Source organism: Salmo salar, chromosome ssa04 (genome assembly GCF_905237065.1).
Source record: "Salmo salar chromosome ssa04, Ssal_v3.1, whole genome shotgun sequence".
Lineage (NCBI taxonomy): Eukaryota > Metazoa > Chordata > Actinopteri > Salmoniformes > Salmonidae > Salmo > Salmo salar.
In genome coordinates, this window is record NC_059445.1 from 8,010,088 (window position 1) to 8,025,759 (window position 15,672).

The window sequence follows — 15,672 nt, forward strand, 5'->3', positions numbered from 1 at the left end:
CTCCCAACGAAGAGTTCTTGTACTGACGTTGCTTCTAGAGGCAGTTTGAAACACGGTAGTGTGTTGCAACCGAGGACAGACGATTTTTATGCGCTACGTGCTTCAGCACTCGGCAGTGCCGTTCTGTGAGCTTGTGTGGCCTACCACGTCGCGGCTGAGCAGTTGTTGCTCCTAGATGTTTCCACTTCACGATAACACTACTTACAGTTGACCGGGGCAGCTCTAGCAGGGTAGAAATTTGACCAATTGACTTGTTGGAAAGGTGGCATCTTATGACAGTGCCATGTTGGTAGTCACTGAGCTCTTCAGGAAGGCCATTCTATTGACAAAGTTTGTCTATGGAGATTGCATAGCTATGTGCTCAGTTTTATACACCTGTCAGCAACGGGTGTGGCAGCAACAGCCGAATCTACTCATTTGATGGGGTGTCCACATACTTTTCTATATATAGTGTATCAGTGTTTCCGCTGCAGTCATTTATATGTAGTGCTGTGCCACGACAAAACAATATGGTCGATTTCAGGAAGACTTCAAATGTTTCTGCCTGGTGCACTTTGAAGATGTTACAACAGTCCACATTTACTTTTTGGAAGCTAACCAGTTAAAAGATCACATTTGAGATAATAGAATAAATGCAGAGGGGCAACCCCATGCTTCAGCCTATTTATTGAGCCCTATAAAATCAGTTGAAGTTTTTCCCCCAAATTCCATTTTCTCTTGTTTAGTTTTCCCAGGTTTCCGGTTTCCCCTGTTTTTTCAGGTTTTCACTCTCAAAAATCAAACTTTTATAACAGGAAAACAAATAAACTGGATGTTAAGTCCAGAACAATGCTTAAAACGGAGGGATTTTGATGGGGATTTTTATTATTATGCAGGACATCGACTCTAGGGGGTAAACAAGATGTCTTCATATTTATCAAAAAGACACCACACTTAACATTAAAGGGTAGGATTCTTAACTTGACACTCTCACACGGTTATCTATACTCACTTTACTGTATTGCGGCTGCCCCTGTTTCCCCTCCCCCTCCTCGTTCCTGATGATGAGGACATTGGTGACCTTGCCGAAGGCCTGCACCAGTGACACCACTTCCTGGTACTTGGCATCTACAGGAAGGCCCGTCAGATAGAGCAAGTAGGAACCTGGAGGATTCTTCTTCTGCAGCGTTGGATTCGGCTTCTTCTGTGGCGCATTGGAGGACTGGACCTAAAATCAAGGAAGGAAAATTTACAAGCACTGCTTGGATGGGAGTGTGAAGAAGCTGCTATCCTTATAAGTTAGTTCCAATTCAATTTGTGAAACTTCCCTAATGGTATTACTACTGAAAGTAAATATTACTGATAATGAGGTTAATCTTAAGAGCCCTAATGACACTGTGCATAGCAAACAAAAGATTGAACCAAAAGCTCTGCGAAGGGCACACCTCTGAGTCCTGTCCTATGGCGGTCTCCTTCCCGGATGCTGGCTTGGCGCCCGGCTTAGAGGAAGCTGGACGATGTGGCTTCTCAGACATGGACGCCGGAAACTTGCTGGCGGACGACAAATAGGACTCACGTTTCCCGGACTCGTGTTTCCCAGAAACCCCTGCTCTGTTGCCGAGGCCACCAAGTTTGGCAGCTGAGGAAGAGCCAGCTGCACACTTGGCGGGGTCATTTCTGGAACGCTTCAGGCCTTCTCGAGAGGAGCTCCCAGTAGATATCCCTGGAGGTAGGGGTAACAGATGATTTCTGGGTTATAATGATGTAAATATATTACAGTAGATATCCCTGGAGGTAGGGGTAACAGATGTCAGGTTATAATGACGTAGATATATAACAGTAGATATCCCTGAAGGTAGCGGTAACAGATGTCTGTAATATTGTAAAATCTTGTTTCACCGAGTCGTGGCTGAACGACGACATGGACAATATAGGACTGGTGGGATTTTCCATGCACCGGCAGAACAGAGAAGCTACGTCTGGTAAGACGAGGGGTGGGGGTGTGTGTCTTTTTGTCAATAATAGCTGGTGAACAATGTCTAATATTAAAGAAGTCTTGAGGTATTGCTCGCCTGAGGTAGAGTACCTTATGATAAGCTGTAGACCACACTATCTACCAAGACAGTTCTCATCTATATTATTCGAAGCCGTCTATTTACCACCACAGACCGATTCAGGCACTAAGACCAACTCTATAAGGCCATAAGCAAACAGGAAAATGCTCATTCAGAAGCGGCGCTCCTAGTGGCCGGGGACTTTAATGCAGGCAAACTTAAATCAGTTTTACCAGCATGTCACATGTGCAACCAGAGAGAAAATAAATACATAAATCAAAAATTAACTCGACCACCTTTACTCCACACACAGAGATGCATACAGAGCTTTCCTCCACCCTCCATTTTGGAAAATCTGACCATAATTCTATCCCCACGTACATATTCCAACCAGAAGCCATAGACTAGAGGCAACATCTGCATAAAGGCTAGAGTTGCCGCTTTCAAGGAGCGGGACACTAATCGGAACCCGTATAAGAAATAAGGAATGACCTCAAACGAACCATCAAACAAGCAAAGCATCAATACAGGATTAAGATTGAATCCTAATACACCAGCTCTGACGCCCGTCGGTTGTGGCAGGGCTTGAAAACTATTACGGAATACAAAAGGAAACCCACACTCGAGCCTACCAGACGAGCTAAATGCCCTTTATGCTCGCTTCGAGGCAAGCAACACTGAAGCATGCACGAGAGCACCAGCTGTTCTGGATGACTGTGATAACGCTCTCGGTAGCCGATGTGAGCAAGACCTATAAAAAGGTCAACATTCACAAAGCCGCAGGGCCAGACGGATTACCAGGTCGTATACTCAAAGCATGCGCAGACCAACTGGCAAGTGTCTTCACTGATATTTTCAACCTCTCCCTGACCGATGCTGTAATACCGACATGTTTCAAGCAGAACACCATAGTCCCTGTGCCCAAAGAAGCGAAGGTAACCTGACTAAATGATTACCACCCTGTAGCACTCACGTCGACAGCCATGAAGTGCTTTGAAAGGCTGGTCATGGCTCACATCAACAGCATCCTCCCAGATACCCTAGACCCACTCCAATTCGCATACCGCCCCAACAGATCCACAGATGATGCAATCTCAATCCACACTGCCCTTTCCCACCTGGACAAAAGGAACACCTATTGTGAGAATGCTGTTCATTGACTACAGCTCAGCGTTCAATACCATAGTGCCCACAAAGCTCATCACTAAGCTAAGGAACCTGGGACTAAACACCACCTTCTGCAACTGTATCCTGGACTTCCTGACGGGCCGCCCCCAGGTGGTAAGGGTAGGCCATAATAGGCGGTGTCAGAGGAAAGCCCATAAAATTGTCAGAGACTCACTCCATTCACCCAAGTAGGGATGAAACAGTTACTGGTTTCACGATAAACCATGGTACATTTCAAATTATCATTAAAACCGTATTTGATTACCAGTTTGAAAAACTCACGGTAAATATCAACCAAAGTTAGCAACAGTGACGCAGCATGGAACGTGGGTTTTGTGTGAAAACACGGCGGAAGGCAGTGACAGCGCTCTGAAGATTTGTATGCCTTCCAAGAGAACCAAATCTGAAGTGTGGTCGTATTTTGTGTTTTACAAGAATGCTGAGGGAAACTTAATCGAAGATAGTCAACCTGTCTGCAGAACATGCTAACTTTTTTTTTATTGCTGCAAAAGGGGACAACACTTCAAATCTCTCGAGGCATCTTCGTGACCACCACCCACTACTTTATAGCGAATGCATGATGTGGGAAAATGTCATGGTTTGTCTGTCTAACTTTCTAATAATAGCTTCTCAATAATGTAAACTGAAGCCTTCCCTTTTAACCACTCTTGTAAAAACACAACTGCTGCTGTATGCGTCGTGTGTCTGCAGACTCTATTCGCCCATTGCACACGATAACACGTTATGTAGTTTAGTCGCCCAACCAACATATTTCATTCATTTAAAATCCGTCAGTCGTCGACTTGTTTGTAAGTGTTCCAACAGGAGAAACACTATATATTCCTATACAAGACTCCTGTATTATGTCAATTGTTGGGCTCATTGCAATTACTATCACTGTCTTAAGACTCATTTGAAATTATGTAAATTGTGCACGGGGTCATTGCATATACTCAAATGCAACACAGAAGATTGTGTGTGAATAATAATTATAACGTACCAATAATAATAATACATTTGCTATTCCCTTGTTTACAGAGTGGGTGTACAGCAGGCAAACCCACTGATGCTAATGGTCACTCCTCTACAGTTGTGACAGACACTCGAGCATGCATTTAAAAAAAGGCAGGCTGCTTATGCGCCCACATAAAAAAAAATGCTCAAGATCTCACTGCAGCCCTTGCATATTACATTGAAAAGGACATGATGCCATTTCAAATTGTTGAGAGGCCTGGCTTTCTGAGGCCGATGAAGGTTGCCGTGCCTCACTACAAAGTGACAAACATTTTCTACGAGTGAAATCCCAAACCTGTACAACCAGGTTAAAGCGGATGTTGTAAAAAGTTTGGCTTTAGGCACATGGTTAGCTGCAACTACTGACCTCTGGACTGCTGAAAGCAGGAGTGGTCAACCCTACATCAGCTTCACTATCCATTACCTCACCCCAGACTAGCAACGGGAATCAAACTGCCTGGAAACACAGTTCTTCCCAGAAGATCACTCAGCTCACAACAGAGTGGGGGAATCAACAAGAAAGACCTAGTCTGCATAACCACAGACAACGCAACAAACATGATCAAGGCTTTTGAAGAGTTCCCAGATCTGTTGCTTGGGTGCTTTGGCCATCATTTGAACCTGACCATCTCAAAGGCTCTGAAAATTCAGAGAGGTGACACAGCAGTCAAGGCCTGCCGTCATCTGGTCCAAGGCTTCTCACGGAGCTGGAAGAGAAGGGGATAACTGAGAGAAAAGCAAGCTGCCCTCAACATGCCACAGAAAGCTCTGATCCATGATGCGGTGACCCGATGGGGATCTACATACAAGATGCTTGAGCGTTTCCTCAGCCAACAGCAGCCAGTCTGTGTGACACTGGCTGGAGAAAGAGGAACACGGCATCTGATGTCCAAGGATGACGACATAAGTGTCATGGAGCAACTGTGACAGCTCCTTGAACCTCTGAGCAAGTTTACAGATGTGATGTTTTGGTGGAAAAGGATACAGAGCCATCCCGGACCAAGGAGATGAAAAGGGTAATGAGAGAAGACCTTAACAACAGATATACAGAGAAGGCAAAGAGAGTCATTCACATGGCTTGTTTCATTGACCCCCGCTTCAAAAGGAGCTTTTTAGATGAGCCTGAGGCTGCAAAAGTTGACACTGACAGCTGTGTCCAGGAGGCCTTGAAGCTGGCAGCTGCACAAGTCAGGGAACAACCACAAAGCACCAGCAGCACCTCCACCACCAACACAGCAGCGTCGGCGGGGAAGGGCCTGGCTGGGTTGCTGAGAAAGATTCTCTCAACAAGACAGCAGAGAGGTGAAGAGAGTCAGATTCTGACTACCCTAGAAGACAGAATGAAAGAAAAGATCAAGTTCTACCTGTCTCTGCCACCTATTCCAGCAGAAGAGGGTCCACTGGTGTGGGGGAGGGGCCATGCATCAGAGCTGCCTCACCTTGCCAGGGTTTCCTGGAAGCTTTTGTGCATCCCGGCAACCAGCGTGCCATCAGAGTGTTCAGTGCCAGTGGGCATATTGTGTCCAATCGCAGATCACTTGAGATTGAAATGTAAAAATGTCAGCATATTTACTTTGTCCGGTTTAAGTAGCGAACAAAGATGCATACATACAGGATGATAGGCCAGCAGCACCTCATTTCTTTATGAAGGAGAGAACAGACATACAATCAGTGGTGTTCATTTGATTTGTTTACATATTTTGTGTTATTTTAATATCAACACCTGCACATTGGTTGTGTTTACATATGGTTGTACTGTTCTTACATGCACATTGCTTTACTTGTGTTGCTTTTATATGCACATTTGATTTGCTTACTTAAGGTTGTGTTCATTAAACTGCACTAGGGAAACTTTTACCTCTCATGGCCACATGGTGCCATCTTTAATGTTCATGTTTTTATTTTAATGTTACAGCACACAAAAAGTGTCTAGCGCCAAGTCTAGGACCAAAAGGCTCCTGACCAGCTTCCAAGCCATAAGACTGCTGAACAATTGATCAAATGTCCACTAGACTATTACATTGACCCCCCCCATTTGTTTTGTACACTGCTACTGTTACACTGCTGTTTATTATCTATGCAGTCACCTCACCCCCACCTACATGTACAAATTAACTCAACTAACCTGTACTCCCACACACTGACTCGGTAACCTCTGTATATTGCCTCGTTATTGTATTGTGTTATTTTTTACTTTAGTTTATTTGGTAAATATTTTCTTTATTCTTCTTGAACGGCACTGTTGGTTAAGGGCTTGTAAGTAAGCATTTCACGGTAACGTCTGCACTTGCTGTATTTGGCGCATGCGACAAAAAAAAGTTTGATATATTACAGTAGATATCCCTGGAGGTAGGGGTAACAAATGATGTCTGGGTTATGACGATGCGGCACAGGGCAGATATATTACAGTGCGAACAGACTAGCACTCCAGGAATACGCTTCATCTGGGTCTGGGAAACCGTGTCAACCACTAGCTCAGATTAGCATCTAGCCAAGAGGCTTACCTGAGGATTCGCTGGTTCTCTTCTCTGGCCTGTGAGCGCTGGAGGCAGAACCCCGATGGGACTGGGAGGGGCTGTGCCGGCCAGAGGTGTGGGGGGCGTGTCCATGGGAGGTGGGCGGAGAGATCCTTCTGCTTCGGTCAGGAGGGGGGTTGGGGGAGGGGACCAGGACAGGGAACGGGAGACTGAGCGGGAGGGAGAGCGTTCTAGGGAATGCCAGGTGGCACAGGCATCCTGACCTTGAGACGGGTCCCTCCTGGTTTGGGGCAAAGAGGAGTCAGAAGAACAATATGACATTATATGTGATTCAAAAACCCAGTGACATACAACACCAACAGAGGAAAATGATAGGTGGTTTGTCAGTTGCAATCCCAAAAAGGCACCATTGGACAATCAAGGTGAAAAATAGGTAGTCCTACATTTTGGGAACATCTCTCACCTTGGGACATTTGGATTCCAGTCTGGATACCTTTGGGGGGGAAAGAAGAGACATGAGTACATTGTCCTACACATTATTAATGGGTTATTGCTGAGTATTAATGGGCTAGTTAACCGTTGTGGGGGAGGGGTACTAAGCTACCATATGGAATTGTTTTAAGATGGTCATTCCATGGATCATTTAGCTATTTGATTTCGAATTTCTCGTACCCCTTTAAGTATCCCAAAAAGCCTCCTATAGCCCACAGAAATGCATTGAATAACACATTCATAAATGGCAAAAAAAAAGGCAGTTAAAAAATGAATTGTAAAGAATAAGGTTTTGAAGTGACTGTCCTATATCTAGAATATAAGAAGGTCGTGGAGCAAAACGGAGAACACCATCGTGTTCGTGAGTCACCCTTTTCCATAGTGGGCTCATAGTATGTAGCTCAAATGGTTCAGACGCTACAGACAGTAGTTGGCACATCAGCGTTACCGACTTCAGACGAGTCACATGACACTTCTCAAACCGTTCGGACGCTAGACATTTTCGTGAGAAGACCGATTTTCGGGATGTCTCATGGTCTGATAAACAATGCTGTAGCTCGGCCACCTATCACGGATGCGGAAGGCCGACAGGCGGATGCGATGGATTGAGACACAGCCCATGCAACAAAAAAACAACAACTGATATTTGATATCTTAAACTGATGGATTTTGATGGGATTTTTTTTATATTTTTTTTACTTAGACTGATGCACGGGTTCTTCAATAGACATAAGAATTTTAACTGCCAGCATAGTTTTAGCAATTCTTTTCTTTTTTTTAACACCCACTTGTTGCGCAGATCTCTGCAGCTAGCTGTGTGGTTGACTGTGTTCACGTGATCAATCCAGTCCTGTGAAGAAAAAACAAAAGAAAATAAAGAAATAATGGTTAGATATCTACCAGAGTCCAGCAGAGGGATGTGATTGGTAGGATCACATTTACACCACCATAGTGCCTATGCTTATGTATGCATTAAGGAGAGTGGTGGAAATGTATTATGTATATTTAGGGGTATTGTTGATATGTATAGGTCTTCCACATCTTGAATGCATTCCTCAACAAGCTATCAAAAATATATGTATTGATAGTACTTCATCATGTACTAAAGAAAGTTTCAAAATTTGAAGATATCAAATAGACACATTTTGGCAACAACCTGTAAAAAAACAAAAATGTAAATGGCAAAATTGTGTTTCTTGCATTAAAACAGCATTGATAATGTTTTTGTACACTGCAGAAGAGTGAATATTGGGTAAAGTTAGTCCTCTTCACCACAAATAAGATTCAACTTTTGCAGTTATATCCATGTCTTCTGCAATCTTCATCATCTTCGACATTAGCAGTTTGGGTTAGGCTACTTTTTCGGGAGCAAATGTTTTTAAAATTTGTATTCTCCTTTAGTGTTTAGTTGTTGAACACCTCAACAGTAACACCAATCATACATGGATTTGCAAAATAATGGATTGAAAGGAGAAGACACTGTGTACGGTTAGATGCACACAATAATGCGATTATTGTGGATAGTCAGATCAATAAAATAGTTTAATAAAAATGTTTACATGCTTTGCAAGAAGAACGATTTCCCTAATAGTGCTGTTTACATGGACACATCTGGAATCAGGCTACCTGATGGCACTGATAAATGCAGAAAATTGCCAATCAAAATATACATTGTACCACAGCGACCATGTTATTTTTGGGAAGCATATTTGATTCTGATTTGGGACATATAAAGTTTGGATGTGAAAACTATTTGTAAAGATGCATACATTGTTGTTCCGAACTCACTTCACTCTCGCTAAAGACGGCGGCTCGCTCAGCTGGTGCTAGCACAACTGCAGATCACCGCTGGAATGCCGATTAAGGTATTTACATGTCCAGCCAATTTGAAAAATTGCTCAGAAAACCTGGTGTTTTAATCAGTGTAAGCTCACCAAATGTACAAACTGTTTAACCATTGCTTAAAATATGTCTGTTTTTGTAAGTAGAATCAAATATTATCTGATGTATTTCACTGTGTTTTATGCCTGGTGTGTATGTAAAAGTGGTTATGGTGTTTAAAGTAAAAATCCACCCCAAAAAACATTTTTATTTCCCTTTCTTCATTAGTCCATTGTTGATATAGTCCCAAAAGGTTTTGCATCATCATGACAATGTGGCAAGAGACAATTTGCTTCTTGAAAGTCCAATATCTTGAAAACTTGACTGCTGACATTCAAAACACTGTGGTACTGTATCAACAGAGAACTAATGGAAACAAATACCAAAATATAGTTTGAGTGGATTTTTCCTTTAACTGCATTGGGCCTTTGTAAAAGCTTAAAGGGATACTTTGTGATTTTGGCAATGAAGCTCTTTATCTACTTCCCAAGAGCCAGAGGAACTCATTGATACCATTTCTCTGTATCCACTATGATGAAAGTTAGAAGTAGAAGTAGCTTTGCGAGCCAAAGACAACTAGCATTAGCACAACAACTGGAAGTCTATGGTACCTACTAGCATGCTAGCAGTTGCCAAAAACTTCACTATTGCGCTAACGCTAATTAGCAACTTCTTAACTGGACGCAGAGACAACAAATGGTATCCACGAGTTCATCGGACTCCAAAATCCTGAAGTATCCATTTAACAAAAATAAAATCTCTGCTTGGCGAACAACGTGTGCGGTACAGGTACGGTACTCACCTTAGCCCGTTCACATTGCATGTCGCACAGGGAGCAGGTGTGGGGATACAACTTCGGAGGGTCCGCCAAGAAATCACCTATCATGGTGGGTGTTGGGAGCCTCTTGGTGGCGCTAGAGCTGCGTTTGGCACCGGAGGGTCTGGTTGATTTTGACGACTCACTCCTGGCTTCGAACTGTGGCCTTGTTCTCGACCCTTCGCGCTCCGAACGAGATCTCGATGGCGGCTCTCTGACGGGCGTTCTTTTGTGCTTCTGAGCGTCGGGGATTGGGGCACGCCTCCTGTAGTCTTTGTCTTTCTTTGAGTCGGAGGAGTCGTCGTGCGAGTGGTGCCGCCTTGGGGATTCAGCTTTACGTTTCAAAGACGAACCGGTGGGCTTTGACTCTGGTTTAGTCGCTCTCTCCTTAGGCGGTAGCTCGCGTTTGTAAGAGTCTCTACCCTCGTCCGCCGCCCTACTCGCGTGGCCGTAGTCGATAACTTTACCCGCCGTTTGCGTCACACTCAGAAAACTTGGGATGTTGGTCGTACATGAATGTGCAGGATGCCGCTGTGGTGAAGAAAGACTAGGCGGTGGCGGCAGGTTAGGAATAGCAGGGAGAGTTTGAGAGAACGCAGGAGGGCCTGTGTTTCTGTTTGTTTTGTGTATCTGTATGTCACGTAGGATGAAGGGCAGAGTGTCTGGAGTTAGTTGGTCATCAGGGTAGTGGCTGAGAACCTCCAGGTCATCGTTTGACAAGCCGAAGCCGGCCAGGATACTGCCTGCGCTCTCGGGTACGTACAGACCCTGCATGTTTCCACCCGGTGGACGACCCGGTTCAGAAACAGGAGCATTCCAACTTTGCATGCCCCCTCCTGAATGCCCACTGTTGGGGTTAGCATGAGAGTGGGAGGATTGCTGAAGGTGCTGCTGCTGATTGAGACCAAAGAGTTTACTGGGAGTCTGGTAGTTAGACCAGTCCACATCTTGCATCTGATTCTGCTGGTCATCGCAGGAGAGCGAGACAAGGTTGTTGCTGTTAGAATAGCCAGTCTCTGAACTCTCACCCTGACCGTCCCCATGCAGGCGGGGGTCTACACAATGCTGCCGGGAGATATGGGTATTCTGGTTGAGTAGTCGGTGGTCCTCGTCCCTCCCGCCCTGAACGCGGACAGAGATCGCCGACTCCAGCTCCTCGGGTAGCCGTGTTTGCGGCGGGAACTGACCCGCCTGGTAGCTGTTCATCTGGGCCATGTTGTTGCCGTCCGTAGAGTGCCCCGGTTGTTGTTGTTGGTATGGCATGATCCTGGGCCTGTTGAAGGGCGCCCCCCGTTGCTGAGGCTGGTACATGATGGGGGCGAGCGGCTGAGCGATGTTGTTGGCAGCTGCTTGCTGGAGAAGGTTGAGCAGGGCCAGTTGCTGGTTGCCGTGGTTACTGGCAGCGGCGATGATGCTCAGTTGGTGCAGAGCTAGCTGGGCTTCGATCTGGGCCAGGCTGATAGCCGCGGCCGGTCCGAAGAGGAACGGGGTTCCCCGGCCTATGGTACCGAAGGCGCTGGCTGCCCTATCTGCCCAAGCTGATAGAGGGTAGAGCTGGGATCGACTTTCTGTGAGCAATGCGATACTGAGAGGTGGAAAGCAGAAACAGGATTACAGATGCTGGGCCTCCTTAAATTTGATTTACTTGTATTATTTCTTCTTTTAGTTCTCTTACAGGAGGCGGTCCCTACGCAGTGAGAAATGTCTATGATTTCACTGTTTTTGTTTCCTTTTAAATTGAGTGGTTAGGGGAGGGAAAATTCCATCATCTTCTCTTAAACATCTTGCAGTCATGCTCTTTTTCAGGGTGGAAAAGCAAAGCAATGTTAACTATTCAACACCATTAGACTTACCATCAATTTAATACAAAGGCCAATAAAAGAATAACATGTGTAAGTACAAAAATAAGTACAACAATGAAAGGTACCCAATGGCACTTGTTTCAGGCCCACCACACTGACAATTATCTGGGAGAATGTCTAAACTGAGCTGAAGGGTATGTTAAGATGTCCTAGAAGAATGGACCCGTAGCTACTTGTATTAGGTGTCACAGAAAACAGGCCATTACTTACACAATTCAATCTCCCAAAAAATATATATATTTTGAATTGGATAAAAGACCAGCAACCTACTATAAAAATCAGTGGTATTACGAGATATTTAAAAGGCTGCCACTGGAGAAAACAAATTCCATACTTGAGAACAAAGACGGGGGAAATATGGCACCCCTTCATGCTATCTTTCCCTTAATCTTGCAGATACCCTGAGAAGTGTCATGGGTAATAAGAAAGAATGTTTATTTTTGTTCATGTAATAAAAACATAATCATGTTATATACTGTCAAAATAAAGTAAATTCCAACATAAAGTGTCTTAATAGGGCGGTGGACCACCACGAGCCGTCAGAACAGCTTCAATGCGCCTTGGCATAGATTCTACAAGTGTCTGGAACTCTATTGGAGGGATGCAACACCATTCTTCAACAAGAAATTCCATCATTTGGTGTTTTGTTGATGGTGGTGTAGAATTGGGTTGAGATCTGGTGACAGATGGCCATAACATATGGTTCACATCGTTTTCATTCAACAAACCATTTAGTGACCACTCGTGCCCTGTGGATGGGGACATGGTCTCTTCCAAGATGACTACTCCCACCAGGATAGAAATTCTTCACCATAGGTTGACGGTGATCACTCACTCAGAATGGCTGTGTATTTATTGGCATTTACCTTGCCCCCTTAACCTGTCTGGGCTAGGGGGCAGTATTTTCACGGCCGGATGAAAAACATTCCCAATTTAAACAGGTTACTACTCTGGCCCAGAAACTAGAATATGCATATTATTAGTAGATTTGGATAGAAAACACTGAAGTTTCTAAAACTGTTTGAATGGTGTCTGTGAGTATAACAGAACTCATATGGCAGGCAAAAACCTGAGAAAAAGTCAACCAGGAAGTGGAGGATCTGAGAATTGCAGTTCTTTCAAGTCCCTTTCGAAACTACAGTATCCGTGGGGTTACGTTGCACTTCCTAAGGCTTCCATTGGCTGTCAAAAGCCTTCAGAAAGTTGTTTCAGCCTTCTCCTGTTACTGGGCAGATAATAGGAGCTCAGTTACTAAGTGGACTGCCTGTGGACATGCGCGGTCACGCGAGGGCGCCATTCCTTCTTTTTCTCCTTGAATGAATACGCTATAGTCCGGTTGGAATATTATCGCAATTTTACGTAAAACATACCATAAAGATTGATTTTAAACAGCGTTTGACATGCTTCCAAGTACGGTAATGGAACATTTTGACTTTGTCTCTGGTACCGCGCTCGCGCGTTATGCCTTTGGATAGTGCTCTGAACGCACAAACAAAACGGAGGTATTTGGACATAAATATGGATTATTTCGAACAAAAACAAAATTTCTTGTGGAAGTAGCAGTCCTGGGAGTGCATTCTAACGAAGATCAGCAAAGGTAAGAGAAAATTTCTAATACTAATTCTGACTTTAGGTTGCCCCGAACTTGGCGGGTGTCTGTATAGCTTGCTGTGATGGCGAGCTATGTACTCAGAATATTGAAAAATGTGCTTTCTCCGTAAAGCTATTTTAAAATTTGACAAAGCGGTTGCATCCAGGAGTAGTCTATCTATAATTCTTTAAATAATTGTTATATATTTTGTCAACATTTATGATAAGTATTTTTGTAAATTGATGTGCACATTCACCGGACGTTTTGGTGGGAATACATTTTCTGAACATCACGCGCCAATGTAAAATGCTGTTTTTGGATATAAATATGAACTTTATCGAACAAAACATACATGTATTGTGTAACATAATGTCCTAGGAGTGTCATCTGATGAAGATCGTCAAAGGTTAGTGCTTCATTTAGCTGTGTTTTGGGTTTTATTGACACATGTCCTTGCTTGGAAAATGGCTGTGTGATTATTTTTGTCTATGTACTCTCCTAACATAATCTAATGTTTTGCTTTCGCTGTAAAGCCTTTTTGAAATCGGACAATGTGGTTACATCAAGGAGAAGTGTATCTTTAAAATGGTGTAAAATAGTTGTATGTTTGAGAAAGTTGAATTATGACATTTTGTTGTTTTTGAATTTGCCGCCCTGATATTTCACTGGCTGTGTCCCGCAGGTGGGCCCACGTAGCCCATAGAAGTTAAGGGACTGTGTGGACCTAAACAAAACGTTCACGTCGGTGAACTGTTGGAATCATGGAAATGTATTATTCAAATTCTATAATGAGAATATAATAGCGGACACTTTGAATACAGTGTTGGATGACATGGAAATTAACAAAAATGCCAGGGACGAGACAGGGTAGCAACCAAATAATAATATGTTTCCTAGGGGACCCTATAATCTTTGGCTACATTTAATATTCTCTTACCTACTGCATTTAGCTAACATACTCAGGCTTCACGTATCCCTCTGATTTAGAAGATACTGTTGCACAAACATTCTGATTTAGGTCTACACCATCACTGGTATTATCAGGCTGTATAGCTAGTTACATTTTCTCTGACTCAGTACATTTATTAGCTAGCGGGGCTATGTCTGTGTGGAAAGCAGCACAGAAAGAGAGTGGAAAGAGATGACTCAAGTAGTGGAGTAAACTATAAAATGGACATTACACATGGCGTATCAGATTTAACAAACCAAACATCGTTATAGAAGGTAATGTAAAAACGCAAACCGGTCCGTACACCAAATACCGGTATATTTGAGCAATAAGGGAAGAGGGGGTGTGGTGTATGGCCAATATACCATGGCTAAGGGCTGTTCTTAAGCACGACACAACACGGAGTGCCTGGATACAGGCCTTAGCCATGGTACATTGGCCATATACCACAACCCCCAGACATGCCTTATTCTCGTGATATACCACAGCTGTCAACCAATCAAAATTCAGGCCTCGAACCACCCAGTTTCTAATGTAAAACATGGTATACCAACCAGCCCTGTCACGTTTGTTTTCTGTTGCTTACGTTATGTTTTATGTAATCTTGATTCTTGCTTGTATTCAAAAATATGTACAATTTGATATGATGTTAACCTGAAACAAGGAATATTAAGGGAAAAATTACTATACATAAATTCTATAGAACGCCAAACAGCATTATTTTTTACACCGATTTCAGATGATTCAATTGTAAAGGCGTCCGCATGCTTCTCAGCCGAAACAGTTCAGAAGAGTTTGTGCATGTATTATGATGACATTGACGTTTTTGTTCGTTTTGGACTTCAGTACAGTTCTTCGGTTGTTCGGGCACAGACGAACAAGCCGAAGTCGGTTGTAGCCAAAGTCCACACTAGAGGTCGACCGATTAATCAGGGCCGATTTCAAGTTTTCATAACAAATCGCTAAATCTGTATTTTTGGCCACCGATTTACCTTTTTTATTTTATTTATTTTTACGCCTTTATTTAACTGGGCAAGTCAGATGAAGAACACATTCTTATTTTCAATGACGGCCTAGGAACGGGGGTTAACTCCATTGTTCAGGGGGGGATTCGTTTTTGCAACCTTCGGGTTACTAGTCCAACACTCTAACCACCTGCCTTACATTGCACTCCACGAGGAGCCTGCATGGCAGGCTGACTACCTGTTACGCGAGGGCAGTAAGAAGCCAAGGTAAGTTTCTAGCTAACATTAAAGTTATCTTATAAAAAAACTATCAATCTTAACATAATCACTAGTTAACTCCACATGGTTGATGATATTACTAGTTTATCTAACGTGTCCTGCGTTGCATATAATCGATGCGGTGCCTGTTAATTTCTCATCGAAT

At 43.6% G+C, this 15,672-nt stretch overlaps 1 protein-coding gene across 1 annotated transcript in view; it reads right to left on the bottom strand.

The window, feature by feature from the left end:
- Window positions 1-15,672, bottom strand: part of LOC106602204 (zinc finger protein 638) — a 50,491-nt gene that overhangs the window by 19,276 nt on the left and 15,543 nt on the right. Inside the window, exons 2-6 of the mRNA XM_045717613.1 lie at window positions 9,867-11,466; window positions 7,155-7,184; window positions 6,719-6,971; window positions 1,425-1,702; window positions 992-1,207 (exon numbers count right to left, since the gene is read on the bottom strand). Of these exons, the coding sequence (XP_045573569.1) occupies window positions 992-1,207; window positions 1,425-1,702; window positions 6,719-6,971; window positions 7,155-7,184; window positions 9,867-11,466 (2,377 nt within the window). The remainder of the gene's footprint in view (window positions 1-991; window positions 1,208-1,424; window positions 1,703-6,718; window positions 6,972-7,154; window positions 7,185-9,866; window positions 11,467-15,672) is intronic.